The following is a 12,293-nucleotide window of genomic DNA, read 5'->3' on the forward strand; positions in this document are numbered from 1 at the left end:
GGGCCGGGCCGCGTCCTCGGCGGCGCTGAGGGCGCCTCCGTCCCTCCCGCCGGGAGAGCTGGTGGGCGCTGCTGGGGCGTCGGGCCCCGAACAGGTGAGCCGCGCACCTGCCCCGCCTGCCCTGCAGAAAAGGTGGGACCGGCCGCCACAGCCCCTAGTCCCTCCGCCTTCTGTCGTCCCCGCGCCGGGCGTGTGTTGCGGTCGGAGCTCTGCGGCGACGGGCCCGGACGGGCGCCCACCCTCCGTAGGCGCCGCTTGCGGATGTCCGGCGGCTCCCGGTGCCCCGAGGGGCAGCGCGGGCCGCTGCCGCATCGCCTCCGGCCGCGGCGGGTCCGGGCGCGTCCTGCGCGGGGCGCGGCAGGTGCGCGGGAGGCGGGGGCGGCGCCGGGCTCTGGCGGGGCCCCGCAGCCCCGCCGCCTCTCTCGGAAGGGGCCCCGGGCCGCTCCCCGCCGGGCCGTGTCGCTGCGGCCGGCGGGCCGCACGGCCCTGGCCGCCCGCGGGGGCTCCGGGGCCGGCCCGGGACGCTGAGGCGGGGTCGGCACGTGCGGTCGGTGCCGCAGCTGCAGTCGGCGGCGCGAGTCCCGGCGGGAGCGGCATCCGTACGGGTGTGGGCTGTAGGAAAACCGCCTAGGCTGGCCGCGTCCTCCTCTGTCCGTAGGAATAAATCTGAAAACTATTTGCATATCGTGGATGAAACGGTGCGGGTTTTTTTAAGAGCCTTCACTGCGATCTGTTTTCAAATCACTTCAGATAGTTTTTCATCTAGCTTCTGCAGGCTTATGTCGGCCTAGGGATTTGGTATGCAGCCGATGGAGAAGGAAAGGATGTTGAAATTCTTGTTTATAGAAGTACATCGTGCCTTTTGTCTGTGGTTTGTTGTTCTGAACCCAACAAAATGGAGCATATGTATTCTTTTATTACTAATTATTGAAAAAATTGAAGTGCGTTGGTGTGTCTGAAATACAGGAGGATATTCCTTGCCTCAGAAGCCTTATCTATGAATGTTGCAATCTGTCTTTTATGTTCAGCTTTGATAGTCAGATTTTTTTTCTCTTGTTGACCATTCATGCCGTGCCTAGTAGATGTTCTTCATGTCTGAGAAGGACAGGAAGCTGCTGTAAAGGGCAGCACACTTGTTTGTTCATTTTCTGTATGTTGCCCATCCTGCATGATGTAGCACCAGTTTGAAGAAAAATAACCACAAAGCACTTTCAAACCAAGTTATTTCATTTGTTTTTCTGCCTTATTTTAATGAAGGAAGGACATCTAGAAGTTCAGGTGCATAGTAATTGCGAGGTTTGCACTTTATTAAAATGCCATGTGATGCAGGGCAGACAACAGGCATCATGTCTGTAATTTGATTGAAATACTTCAGTGGATGCTAACCCCTTTTTACCTTGTCATTTTGATTCTTCTATGAACTAGGATCATTTGCTCATGCAAGGAGTGCCTACTGGATGAGTTTTGGGTGTGTTGAAAGAATATTGCTTTTCCAGCAAAAGATAGCTTGCTTTGGTGCCAGTAGGAATTGCATATAGTTATAGTCTAGAAAACAGACTTTTTAAAGTTGGAGGTTCCCTAATGATAAAAGAAAGTAGAGACTGTAGTAGAGGCACAATTGTAGCACCTATTGATCTGCAGTGATTTTTACCTTTATCAAAGCAACATGGGCTTCAATGGGATTTTCATGGCAGTCTATATAAAAGAAACTGTCTTTGAGATTATTTTCTTCTCATTTGATGCATAATTTTATTAGTTATACCAACTTCATAAAAGTTGGTATACCAACTTCATAAAAGTTGGTATAAGGCAAAAGAGGGGAAAGGGGAAGGGCTATGCCTAGTATAAATGTTACCAAAATGAGTTACCTAAGCAGTATTTTTCTCAGGTTTGTTGCTGATCATGTTTGGTGGAAGAGCTATGGCTTTATTTGCAGATACAGAGATAAAAGAATTACTGTGTTTGGGTTTTTGTATCCATTTTGTATTGTTTCATTAAGTCTTGAAGAAAATGGTGCAAGGATGAGTAGCATTTACAATTCATAAAGCACCTTGAAAGAAGTGAGTGAAACCAATAAACAATGCTTGTTGGCTTGGACTTGTGTTGGCTGATAGAGGAAGAGATACAAGCACATATTCAGAGTATATTTAGCTACAAAAATTAAAATACACTGCTCTTCCCTCTGTGTTGTATATGTAGTTCTTTTGAGTTTGGGAATTTGTCACATACCAGTGAAACTAGAGTGGGGAACAAACAATGAAAATTGTGAGGGAGCAGTAAGTATAAAAATACCAGAGTGCATGTTTCAGGTGAGGAGTGCCCAGTTTGAGAAGAATTGAGTTATAAAATAAATGTTACCATAATCCTGTTTCCTGGTATTTACAGGAATGGTATGCTTTTAAACAAGAGATAAAACTGCTGAAAAGCCTGAGCTAGACCCAGCAACGGACTAATGGAGGTGTGCAGCAAAATGGGTTGAGAGCACGGCTGCCTAATTCCACCGTAAGTACGCAATTGTATTTAAAGTTACAGGTATTTCATATCTTCCCTTACATTTGATAACTAGAGGTTACAGAAGTGTCTGTCAGTTCTCTTGTGTTTAGATAACTTGAGTTGTAGTCGTATTTTACTATAATTTGCAGATTCGTTTCTTTTCCTGTAACTGTTCCATGAAGATTCCCTTAAAGTATAACTTCCCTAAACATATATCTTGGTATTCTAAGTTATTCAAGTTTGCAGACTTGCTTGAAGGGTAATGACTTTTGAGGGAGGATCTCTGCTCGAGAGAGCACTGCAGCTCCGTCTTGATACGGAACCTTGATGTAAAGATTTCTAGACACAGATAAGATTCCAGTCTATGCAAAGTTCTTCAAGTGGTTTCTAATTATTAGAAACCCATATTGTATTTCTTGTCTTAATTTGTTTAGGTAGCCAGATGGAAATCTTGCTACTATTTTTACTTAGTTGAATGTCACTGTATTGTATTTCCTTGGCTTATACAAATAATTTTGATCATACTGTTACTTTACATCCTGATGCAGTAGGTAATGATGCAGGTAGAAGAATGGAGAGAAGAAAACACTTAAGAGTAAATTTGTAAATATAATAAATGGTCATTAGAGTGAACTGAGTAATCAGTGTATGTAGTAAAGATGGAGGGGGCAGAATAAAAAGAACAGCATTGGACATTCAAGCCAGCATTGTCAGCTTCCTACTCTTTCGTGGTTTTAGCAACTGCGGAGCCTGCGAAATTTGAAATAGTTTTTCACAGCCTTTTGTTATGAAATTTTGCATACAGCTCTCAAATTAGAAAACTGAGACATTGCATTCATTATAAGTTTGAAAAATAAGACAACGTTATTTTTATTCAACTTGTAAAATGTTAGCCTATCTTTTTGGTGTAGTGACTGCCACAGATGTCTTTGTATCCAGGTTGCCCTATGACAGTTACTTTGAAAAGCTGGAATTTTAATTGTTATCAGGCAGCTTAGTGACAACAAAGGGATTAATGACAGTCTAGTGTAACATGTGACTAATCCAGTAAAGTATGGCATAAATGCACGACCTGTGCATTAGGTGTTGTTTTTAACATACTGTTAGTTGTAATTCAAATCAGTTGTGTATTCATAAAACCCAAGAGTTTAGGACTTGAGTTCTGAAGTTGTTTCTTAAACTCATCACCGCAGCTGCTTCTCTACTCACAGTCAAACTCATTTGAGTACATGTGCTGGAGGGGTGGAAGCAGGAGAGTTGAGAGAATTTTAGAAAGGGAAGTCAATTTTGAATGTGCTTTTTCCTGAATTAAACTTGATCCATTGGCAGGTTTTGGGAGATGATGAAGGATTCAGTTTTTTCCAGCCTGTTTACTCAGGGACAAGGCATGTTGTTGAGGAATAGTTATTTACTTGATTGATTTCAGTTTATGGTTAGCTGAATTAATCCACAGCCCCATTTTATTTCTGTTACATTTTCGTTATTCATCATTAGCTATAGTAAGAGGTTTCTCAGAAAAGGATGTGCATTAAACTGCTAAATTGTTCATAGTGAATTTTATCTATAGGTGGTACTGTTGCCTAAAGCACAATGAAACATATTAGGGACTTCCTGGTGAAATGGATACTGAAAATACACAAGCGTTTGCTTTGGAAGATCTTTAAAAAGTCATCACATTTCTGTGACTATTCTTCTGTAGCCTAATTGCTTTTGTTCTTAAACTGTTAGTAGGCAATTATTATTTAAATCCAGGCTTTCAAATACTTTAGAATTTTTCATGTTGTACAAAATGTCCACCAAGGTCTAATGTTCAATTACTTCAAAAGGACTTTTTTGAAATTAAAAGATTTTTCATATAAAGCATTATGACTGTTAACACAGCTCAACTGTCTGGTCTCATATTTGTGTTTGTACAGGAAGCATTTCTTTAGTTGAGAAGGTGGTCCTATACTGGAACAGGCTTCCTAGAGTCGTGGTTGGTGCCCCATGCCTTCAGTATTTAAGAGCCTTTGAACAATGCCCTTAATAACATGCTTTAACTTCTGGTCGTCCCTAAAGTGGTCAGGCAGTGTGACTAGATGATCACTGTATGCCTCTTCCAACTGGAACTAACCTGTTCTAATTTTTTTTTTTTTTTGGAAAACCCAAACCCTGCTGGTTACTTCTGTTGGTTCTAACCAAGTTTATCAGTGCCCAGGTAGGGCCCTAGTTCTCTAATTGTTTTCACTGAACCAGTTGTCCAGCTAATTTAAGATTAAGAAAGAGCAGCTATCTTTTGGTAGAATGCTGAAGTATATTTTCTTAAAAGCATGTTGCAGCTCTCTGTTCATGATTCAGTGGTATTAGGAAAACCACAATCAACTAATGAAAATAGTAAGTAAATGGCTTTTGAAATCAGCTAAGCCAGTTGACTTGTGGAGTCTGGAATGACTGAATTAGGGCTGGTAAGAAGTGTATATAGCTCAGTAGTTTTTCCTCCAATGAAAAAATCAATAAGAACAACAGTCATCAGTGGTTGCTGACATGGTTATTTTTGTATTTGCTGAAAGCAATGTGAAGAGTCGGTAACTTCCTCAGATTGCTCTGCTAGCATTCAGAAATTAGAGCACAGGGACTTTGTTGGCCAGAAGTGGTTTTCTGTGCTTAAGAGTCTCAGTGACTTTCTTTTGAGTTGAGTAACTAGTCCTGAGACTGATCTTATGGGCACTTTGACTGCATGACATGCAAATTACTAATAGTAATATAAAATTTGCATTTCGCTTTCAGAGAATGTTGCCTCTATGGCATAGATAACAAGATTTGACAAATGCTGGTAAAATAATGGCTCTAAGCTTTCCTTCTGTGCTTGGTTTTGATGGTGGTGGTTTTTTTTTTTTCCAGTTGTTTTTACACTGTCTTCAGTTTTGCTTCAGAGAGCACTGCATATCTAAATGGGTTTATCAAATTGGCAAAGAAGAACAGACAGCCTCTGGTGGTATGTATGTTTGTATCCTGATTTATCCACTTTGCTTCTGACAGCCTATGAAGGAGATCTACTGCAGTGTGCCTGTGAGCCTTCCAAACACATAAGGTGTTTTCTTAGTTTTGATTTTTAGCACTGTTTGGTAATGCATCATTTTAATGATTAACCTGATCAAGTTGAAAGAAATAGTAAGAATCAAAAGCTGTGAAAAGAAGTTGTATGTCATTTTAGTGACTTTTTACCTTTTATTTCCAACTCTTTGGGCCTTTGATAATTTTTAGAATTTCAGAAATTTCTTTTTAATGTTGTAGGTGTGAAATATGGCAAGTACAGAGTAGTATTATTTTTAATATCTTCTTCTACGTTGTCTGACAGCCTCTTCATACCATGGGCTTAGTATTAGCTCCTGTGTCACTTGGTGTGCAGAGTGATGCGTTCTGCAGCTGGGGAAACACTTCAAATGATCAAGTGGACTTGACTTGAAAGGATAATTGCTTCCTATGAGTTTCATGAAGGTAGCAGAACAAGTGGGTGTGTAGGGAATTATTTTTTCGTAGATGTGAATCTTGGAGAAATCTTTGCATATAGGAAGAAGCAGTGCATTTTTAATGCTTGTGTTTCATTTGGAACATTCTGGGGGGAGGGAGTCAGGAGAGGGGAATCTCTATTTTGATCCTGTCTAGAACGAAAGTTTCTAGCCTTGCAAGATTTATGTACGTGCTGAATGTTGAAAGGCAGAAGTATGTTAGTGCTTCTGGGTTTAGATATTAAAGCATTTTTGTCTCACTTTGATATAATGAACATTAAAACTTGGTGTTAAACTGAAACTGGGCATGCTGCAAGTTCACATATGGGATTTTTCTTTCCTGTTTCGCAGCATTATTGATTTCCCATGTGCTGGAGATCCTAATCAGAAAGGCAGGGATGGAGGACACAAGAATATTTTTGTGGCCTTAATGTAAATGCCACATGTTAAAGAAATTACATCTACAGAATTACATTCCACTTCAGGATTGTAAGGACTATTAAGAAGAGCAACTCCATACTAGAAATACTTACCAGCCTGTTAGTGCTCAAAATGAGTTTATCAGGAGAAAAGATAAAAAAAATTGAATCTTGCCTTGTTTAGCAGAGAAGATTTTGATGTTATTTGAAGCAAAATTAGTGACTAGTTTCATGCACGATCCTGGGGAGAATTGTTTGTCTTTGTAGGAATGAGAAGTAAAGACTTCATCTTTCTAAAAAGAGTAAAATAAGAGGTTATTTTTATCCTTCGCTGTTTGCTTTTTCAGATTTTCTCTGTTGGTGTGATCAGTGTTGTGGGAGGGAACACGAGGACGCAGAGGGAGATGTGGTAGTGTCCCTTGCTGCACCTACGAGCAACTACAGATTTTGCTGAAAGAGTCCATGCACAGGAATCAGTGGCAGTGCCTGCCATGGGCTCAGCCACGTGTGATGTGGGGAACGATGACACAACCATGCTGTTTCCTCAGTTAAAGAGGATAAGAGCTTGAGCTGACTTGCTAGTTCCGTAAGCAGTTTGTGGTAGCCTGCAGTTTCTGAGACTTTGTCCTGTCTAGGAGGGAACTTATATAAAACCTAATTCAATGTAAATGACAAATAATACACTTTTTTTCCCCCTGCATTTCTTGAGTTGAGTGGAGGTAAGGGTAAGGACTTGGCATGGCTTTAGCAATGTTCAATTGTACTCCTTCACAGTCGGTACCTGGAAGAGAAAAGAGCATCTATCTCCTAATATAATCTTGTTTCTTAAGTCCTTTGCTCTGAGAAAGAAACATGAAATCTCTTGTATTATTGGGTTATCTTCTATGAGCATTTTGGTTTTTTTATAAATTTTATTTATTCCACAAATAATTTGCTTTGCAGGAATTTCTGTTTTCTGCTTTCAGCCAGTGCTGGCTGAGCTGAAACTTGCTGCATCTTGTGGAGAGCATGTATAAAAGGAATGACTTCATGGCCAATGTGATGGTCACCTCCGCCACTCCAGAGGTACAGTTCCTTGGGTTTTATTAGCTCCTGTATCAAAATGGAAATTGTGGCTTGCTTCAGCTTTCACAGAAGCCCTTTGCACAACTAGTCAAATACCACACCACTTGTAAGACAAAGAACTAACATGGCAAGAGAGTAATTGTAGAACACTACATGGTTCTTGGTGTTCACAGCCACGTTTTTTTCTTGTTGTTGTTGTTGATGATTACTCCTTTTGTTTAGTTTTAAATAGCATTTTTGACCTGTTACTCTGTAACTTAGAGCAGCTGTGTATTAGTGAGTTCAGAGCAATGTAATATGCCATTAGAATGGAGTCAGTCAGAAATAGAACCCAGAAATATCCAGCTGCTTTTTTTTTTTTTTAATGTTTACTGGTTTGCTAATGAGAAAGTCCTCTAAGATTTTTTTCATTTTAATGTTTGTATCCTTTGGACACGCTTCCAAAAGCTGCCTCATTCAGTGTTGAGCTCCTGTGCACAGCTGTTTGTTGCTCCATGACAGCTCACAAAACACTGCTTGGGAATTAGCTGCTTGAGTTTTTCTAGTTGTTTGCTTTCATCAGTTTTTGCAGAAGGAAGTTGGTAACTTTTGTGAACAGTGCTAAACTAAATTTGATAATTTGGTTTCTGAAACTTATTGAAGTTCATACATTTTCCTGTCATTACTTAGTTTCTTTACACATGTTTATTTCCTGATTTTGAGATGAAATTTGTCATTCTGCAGATAAGCCTACTATTTTTTCTTTGTAGGGTAGTAGCAGCTCAGATTCTCTGGAAGGGCGAAGTTCAGATTATGCCAATAAAAGCTACGATGCAGTTGTATTTGATGTGTTGAAAGTAACTCCTGAGGAGTTCGCTGTAAGTAGAAATGTTATTTTTACATTTAAGCTTGTATAATATTAAGAGCTTGTAGAGTACTAAAAGATACATGAAATTTTTTTTCCTCAAAAAATATAAATCTTTTAAATAAACTTGTGGTGTTCTTGAATACAAATTTATGAACTTCAATAAAATAAGCCCGTCTTGGGTTTTAATCATTTAGTACTGACTTGAGACCTGATTTACTGTATAAAGTCATTTGCATTTTTTAAAGTCTTTTAGGAGACCCTAGGATAGGTTAGTTCTGATCAGTGAGGAATTTGTGTATGGTTTGTAGTTACTGAAGGGCAGATGGAAATATGTCGTCGATAGCTCTTTATATTACATGATGTAAAATTCTGTCTTCATTGCAGAGCCAGATAACTTTGATGGATATGCCAGTGTTTAAAGCTATACAGCCTGAGGTAGGTTTTCATAAACCATCTGCTTACATCTTTTCAGTGTAAAAATTCAGTGCCTGAGGAAATGTGACAATTCAAATAAGGCCTTTTTGTTCAAAAATGCTCACCTTCTTGCACTTCCCTAATATTTTTCTAGACTTATTCCCTGTTGTTTTATTCTAACTACCTTTGCCAAAAGCAGAGGTAGTGTCATACTCTGAGGAGGTGAATGAACTAAAAAATAAAACACGAAAACATAGATGTTCATTTTAAAAGTGAATTTTGCATTTACTTTAGTTGCTGTGAAACCTGTGCCATATAATTTTATAGCAAAAAATATCCCCAAACAATTGATTTGCTATTCGTCTTTTCCTTTGTCATTGCTTCATTTTGCCTTCTGGAAATGAAATTGCCTGAAGTGCTACTCTGGTGTATAGATGTAACTCTCTGAGGAGTGATCAGAAGGAAAACTTGTATTTTCAGCTTCTGCTAGAATATAGATCTTTGGATACGTAGCAGTTACCATGAACCATTAGTTGTTAATTGTGCTTTTTGATTTTCATTTTATTGGAATCATCAGTATAGTTTGTTTGCCAAAAATAAACAACTGTTTCTATCCTGAAATTCTGCCAACTGTAGGATTAGGTTTTAAAGCAGAAAGTACTCTGTATTTGTCATGAACCTGCATCTTGCTATTACGTAAGTTACTAGACTAAGAAAGTTAATATTTTCTGGTTGAAATTTAAGATTTCAGTCTTTTAGTCTTCTAGTCATGACCTTATGCATGTATGGAAATACCTAAGATTTTAGAGTTTTGGTTGCTAAGTCTTATCTCAAATGCACAAACATCCTTTAAGCATAGTATTTGCTGAGGTTTTTTCCTGCTTTTCAACAGCTATTACTAAAAAACACATCTGCATTTTACTTTGCACTGTTTAGAAAGAGGATGTCTAGTTAACAGTTCTTTGTTCTCCAGCAGAAAGAAATAATTATGCTTACATTTTAGATTTCTGTGTAACTTTTTTTAGGTTTTTGTCCAAGTCTTGAAATTGCATTCTCCACAAATTTCAGGGTTTTTCACACTTGATGGGAAAGTTCCTCTGACTGTGAGCATTGAGGAAACTGCCAGCATCCTTCCATACCAAAAAAAAAGAGATGAAGTATTATTCTAGAACACAGTATATTGTAGCAGTATAAAAAAATCAGCAGGGGCATTTTGATTCACTCACTTTTATCAGCCTTCCTATTCAGTCTGAATTTTAAACCTAGTCAAATGATTTCGCTGTACCCAAGATTTTCTGTTACTCATTAGCTGTCTTGCAGCCCCTTAAAATCCTTGGGTTACTGACCTCTTCCACTCTCCCGACAAAGGTAAATTTTTTCTGTCCCTAGTAAAGTGTCTGAGATTTTTTCCCACATAAATTTATGATTCCTAATATCATGAACTGTTCATGTGGAGAATCTTTTTTCATTTTTATCTCCAGAAGTTTTAAGTGCTGGAGATTCAAAATATGTTTGGTACTGGAAGTGTTTTTCCTGCTGCTCACACAGGCATGTACAGATCTCTAGAGTGTGTTCCATTTATCAGCATTACAAAGTGCTTTTCACAGGCAGAATTCTCTTTGGCTGACTCTGCCTTTTCATGTGAAGGTGTCTAAAATTAGTAGTGTACATTTGGAAAGTTGAACAACATTTTGATTGAAACTGAGAGTCGTGGTTCTAAAAACAGAAGAGTGATTTAGAGCTAGTGTTAAGGAGAACTCTTTCCTGTTTTCTAAGGCAATTTTTAAATGTGTTTCTTAGGAACTAGCCAGCTGTGGATGGAATAAGAAAGAAAAACACACCCTCGCTCCAAATATTGTTGCCTTTACTAGGAGGTTTAACCAGGTATATAATGTGATTACTGTCATGAGCAGGTACTGTTTGACAGTTGTCTTTGAGTGTAAAGCTAAATGGAACCAGTCATGTGAATTAAAACCTATTTTTCCAAATGAGGATTAAGATTTTTAAATGACAGCCCCTGTTTTCAATTGCTTTGTCCACATTTTCGTGTTGTTCCTCTAGACCATTTGTTCCTAATTATTAGTTCCTAATTTGCTTTGCTATGGTGCGATATTAGCAATTTTGTTCCTTTTTTTTCTGGGTTTCACTTGCACATTCGGTTTTCTTGGTGTTGTCCCACTTCTCTACCTCTTATGGTGGTAATGCTTCAGGGCAATTGCAGTGATACAGATGAGAATTCATGGGATCAGAAATCTTTGCTTTCCTTACCCTGTTTCATTCCTAGAGCGTTGTGAGAGTTTGCAAAGGCTTCATCTAATAGACTAATAAAGTCCATTTTTTTTGTAATAAAGTTGTATGTGCTTACTTTATAGGTCAGTTTTTGGGTTGTACGAGAAATATTAACAGCACAGACCTTAAAAATAAGGGCAGAAATACTGAGCCACTTTGTGAAAATAGCTAAAGTAAGTGCAGATTTCTTATGCTATCGTTTAAAAACTTAATTCCTTCTTGTTTGTTTCTGCACTACTCCTGTGAGCCCTTGTTGGATTGCAGAGGGTAACAATTCTGTTTTAGCACATCTGTTATGTTGTATCACATGAGTAAGATAAAGGCATGGGAACTGTTCTTTTCTACTTGGTAAGATGAAATTACCCAGTTCAGTGTGACTCATCTTGTACCTCAGCCTACCAAGTTTAAAAGTGGTTTGGGTTGCTGGTGGCCAGTTTTGTGTTGACAACATCAAATGTGGTTGTAAATTGTTCTGGTTTTTGTTTCCCACCATTTTCAAACTTAACTTTTATGAAAAGAAATTTCCTGCTTCTGAAAGCTATTGTGAGACGTATATTTTTGCTTGCAATGTGTAGTTGCTGGTATAAAGCACTGCTGTTAAAGCTTAGTTATTTTAATGAGTTTGAGCATTGCATTTTACTCCTAACTTTAAAATAAACAAAAAACTTAAAAATGCTTATCTCTTTCACAGCCTGTGGTCATTCTGTTTTATATGAAACTGAGTGACACAGCACTTGGATCAAAGTCCCAAGTGCTAATTTTATATGTGTGACATTGTGTATGTGTGTAGGTAATTAAAATAATATTTTCCATGTAGTACAAAACGATTTTTATATGGTGCGTATTTCCAATCAATTTCCTTAGTGGTTTTGTACTTTCAGAAGAAAATTTATCTGGGTAAGTTACTGGCACAAAAAAATAGTCCAAGTAATAGGAGAATGTTCGACTTGGAGGTATTAGACTGTTCTTAGAAATAACAGTTGTGGTGTTTGTTTGGGGTTTTTTAGCCTGCACAAGGGGGAGCACTGCCCTCTTTCATTCTCTTTTTTTTACTTTTTCTGCTTTTCCCTCCATGAAATCCAGATCTTCCTTAAATGCTTCTGGGCAGTGAGTAAATGGATCACTCAAGGATGAATCCAGTCTCTTTTTAAGTTTTACAAAGAAGCTATGTGACAGCAATTCTCATTTTTCTATTTTACATTTTTATGCTTGTTGTAGCAAGCATTACTGTCTTGACAGCTATATTACGGGTATTGTCTGCCTGAGATCAGTGTGTTT

At 38.7% G+C, this 12,293-nt stretch overlaps 1 protein-coding gene across 6 annotated transcripts in view; it reads left to right on the forward strand.

Annotated features, from left to right (window-relative positions):
* The window catches only part of RALGPS1 (Ral GEF with PH domain and SH3 binding motif 1), a 75,852-nt gene continuing 63,559 nt past the window's right edge, over positions 1 to 12,293 (forward strand). For all 6 annotated transcript variants that reach the window (XR_010723520.1, XR_010723519.1, XR_010723521.1 and 3 more), the window contains exons 1-8: positions 1 to 94; positions 2,386 to 2,502; positions 5,374 to 5,467; positions 7,343 to 7,465; positions 8,215 to 8,322; positions 8,697 to 8,747; positions 10,527 to 10,610; positions 11,099 to 11,188. Coding sequence is in view for 3 of the 6 variants with exons in the window: in XM_066201263.1 (XP_066057360.1) it covers positions 7,409 to 7,465; positions 8,215 to 8,322; positions 8,697 to 8,747; positions 10,527 to 10,610; positions 11,099 to 11,188 (390 nt within the window). In the remaining 3 variants the exon portion in view is untranslated. The remainder of the gene's footprint in view (positions 95 to 2,385; positions 2,503 to 5,373; positions 5,468 to 7,342; positions 7,466 to 8,214; positions 8,323 to 8,696; positions 8,748 to 10,526; positions 10,611 to 11,098; positions 11,189 to 12,293) is intronic.

Source organism: Chamaea fasciata, unplaced genomic scaffold (assembly GCF_029207755.1).
Source record: "Chamaea fasciata isolate MVZ Bird 193981 ecotype frontalis unplaced genomic scaffold, bChaFas1.0.hap1 SCAF_20, whole genome shotgun sequence".
NCBI lineage: Eukaryota > Metazoa > Chordata > Aves > Passeriformes > Sylviidae > Chamaea > Chamaea fasciata.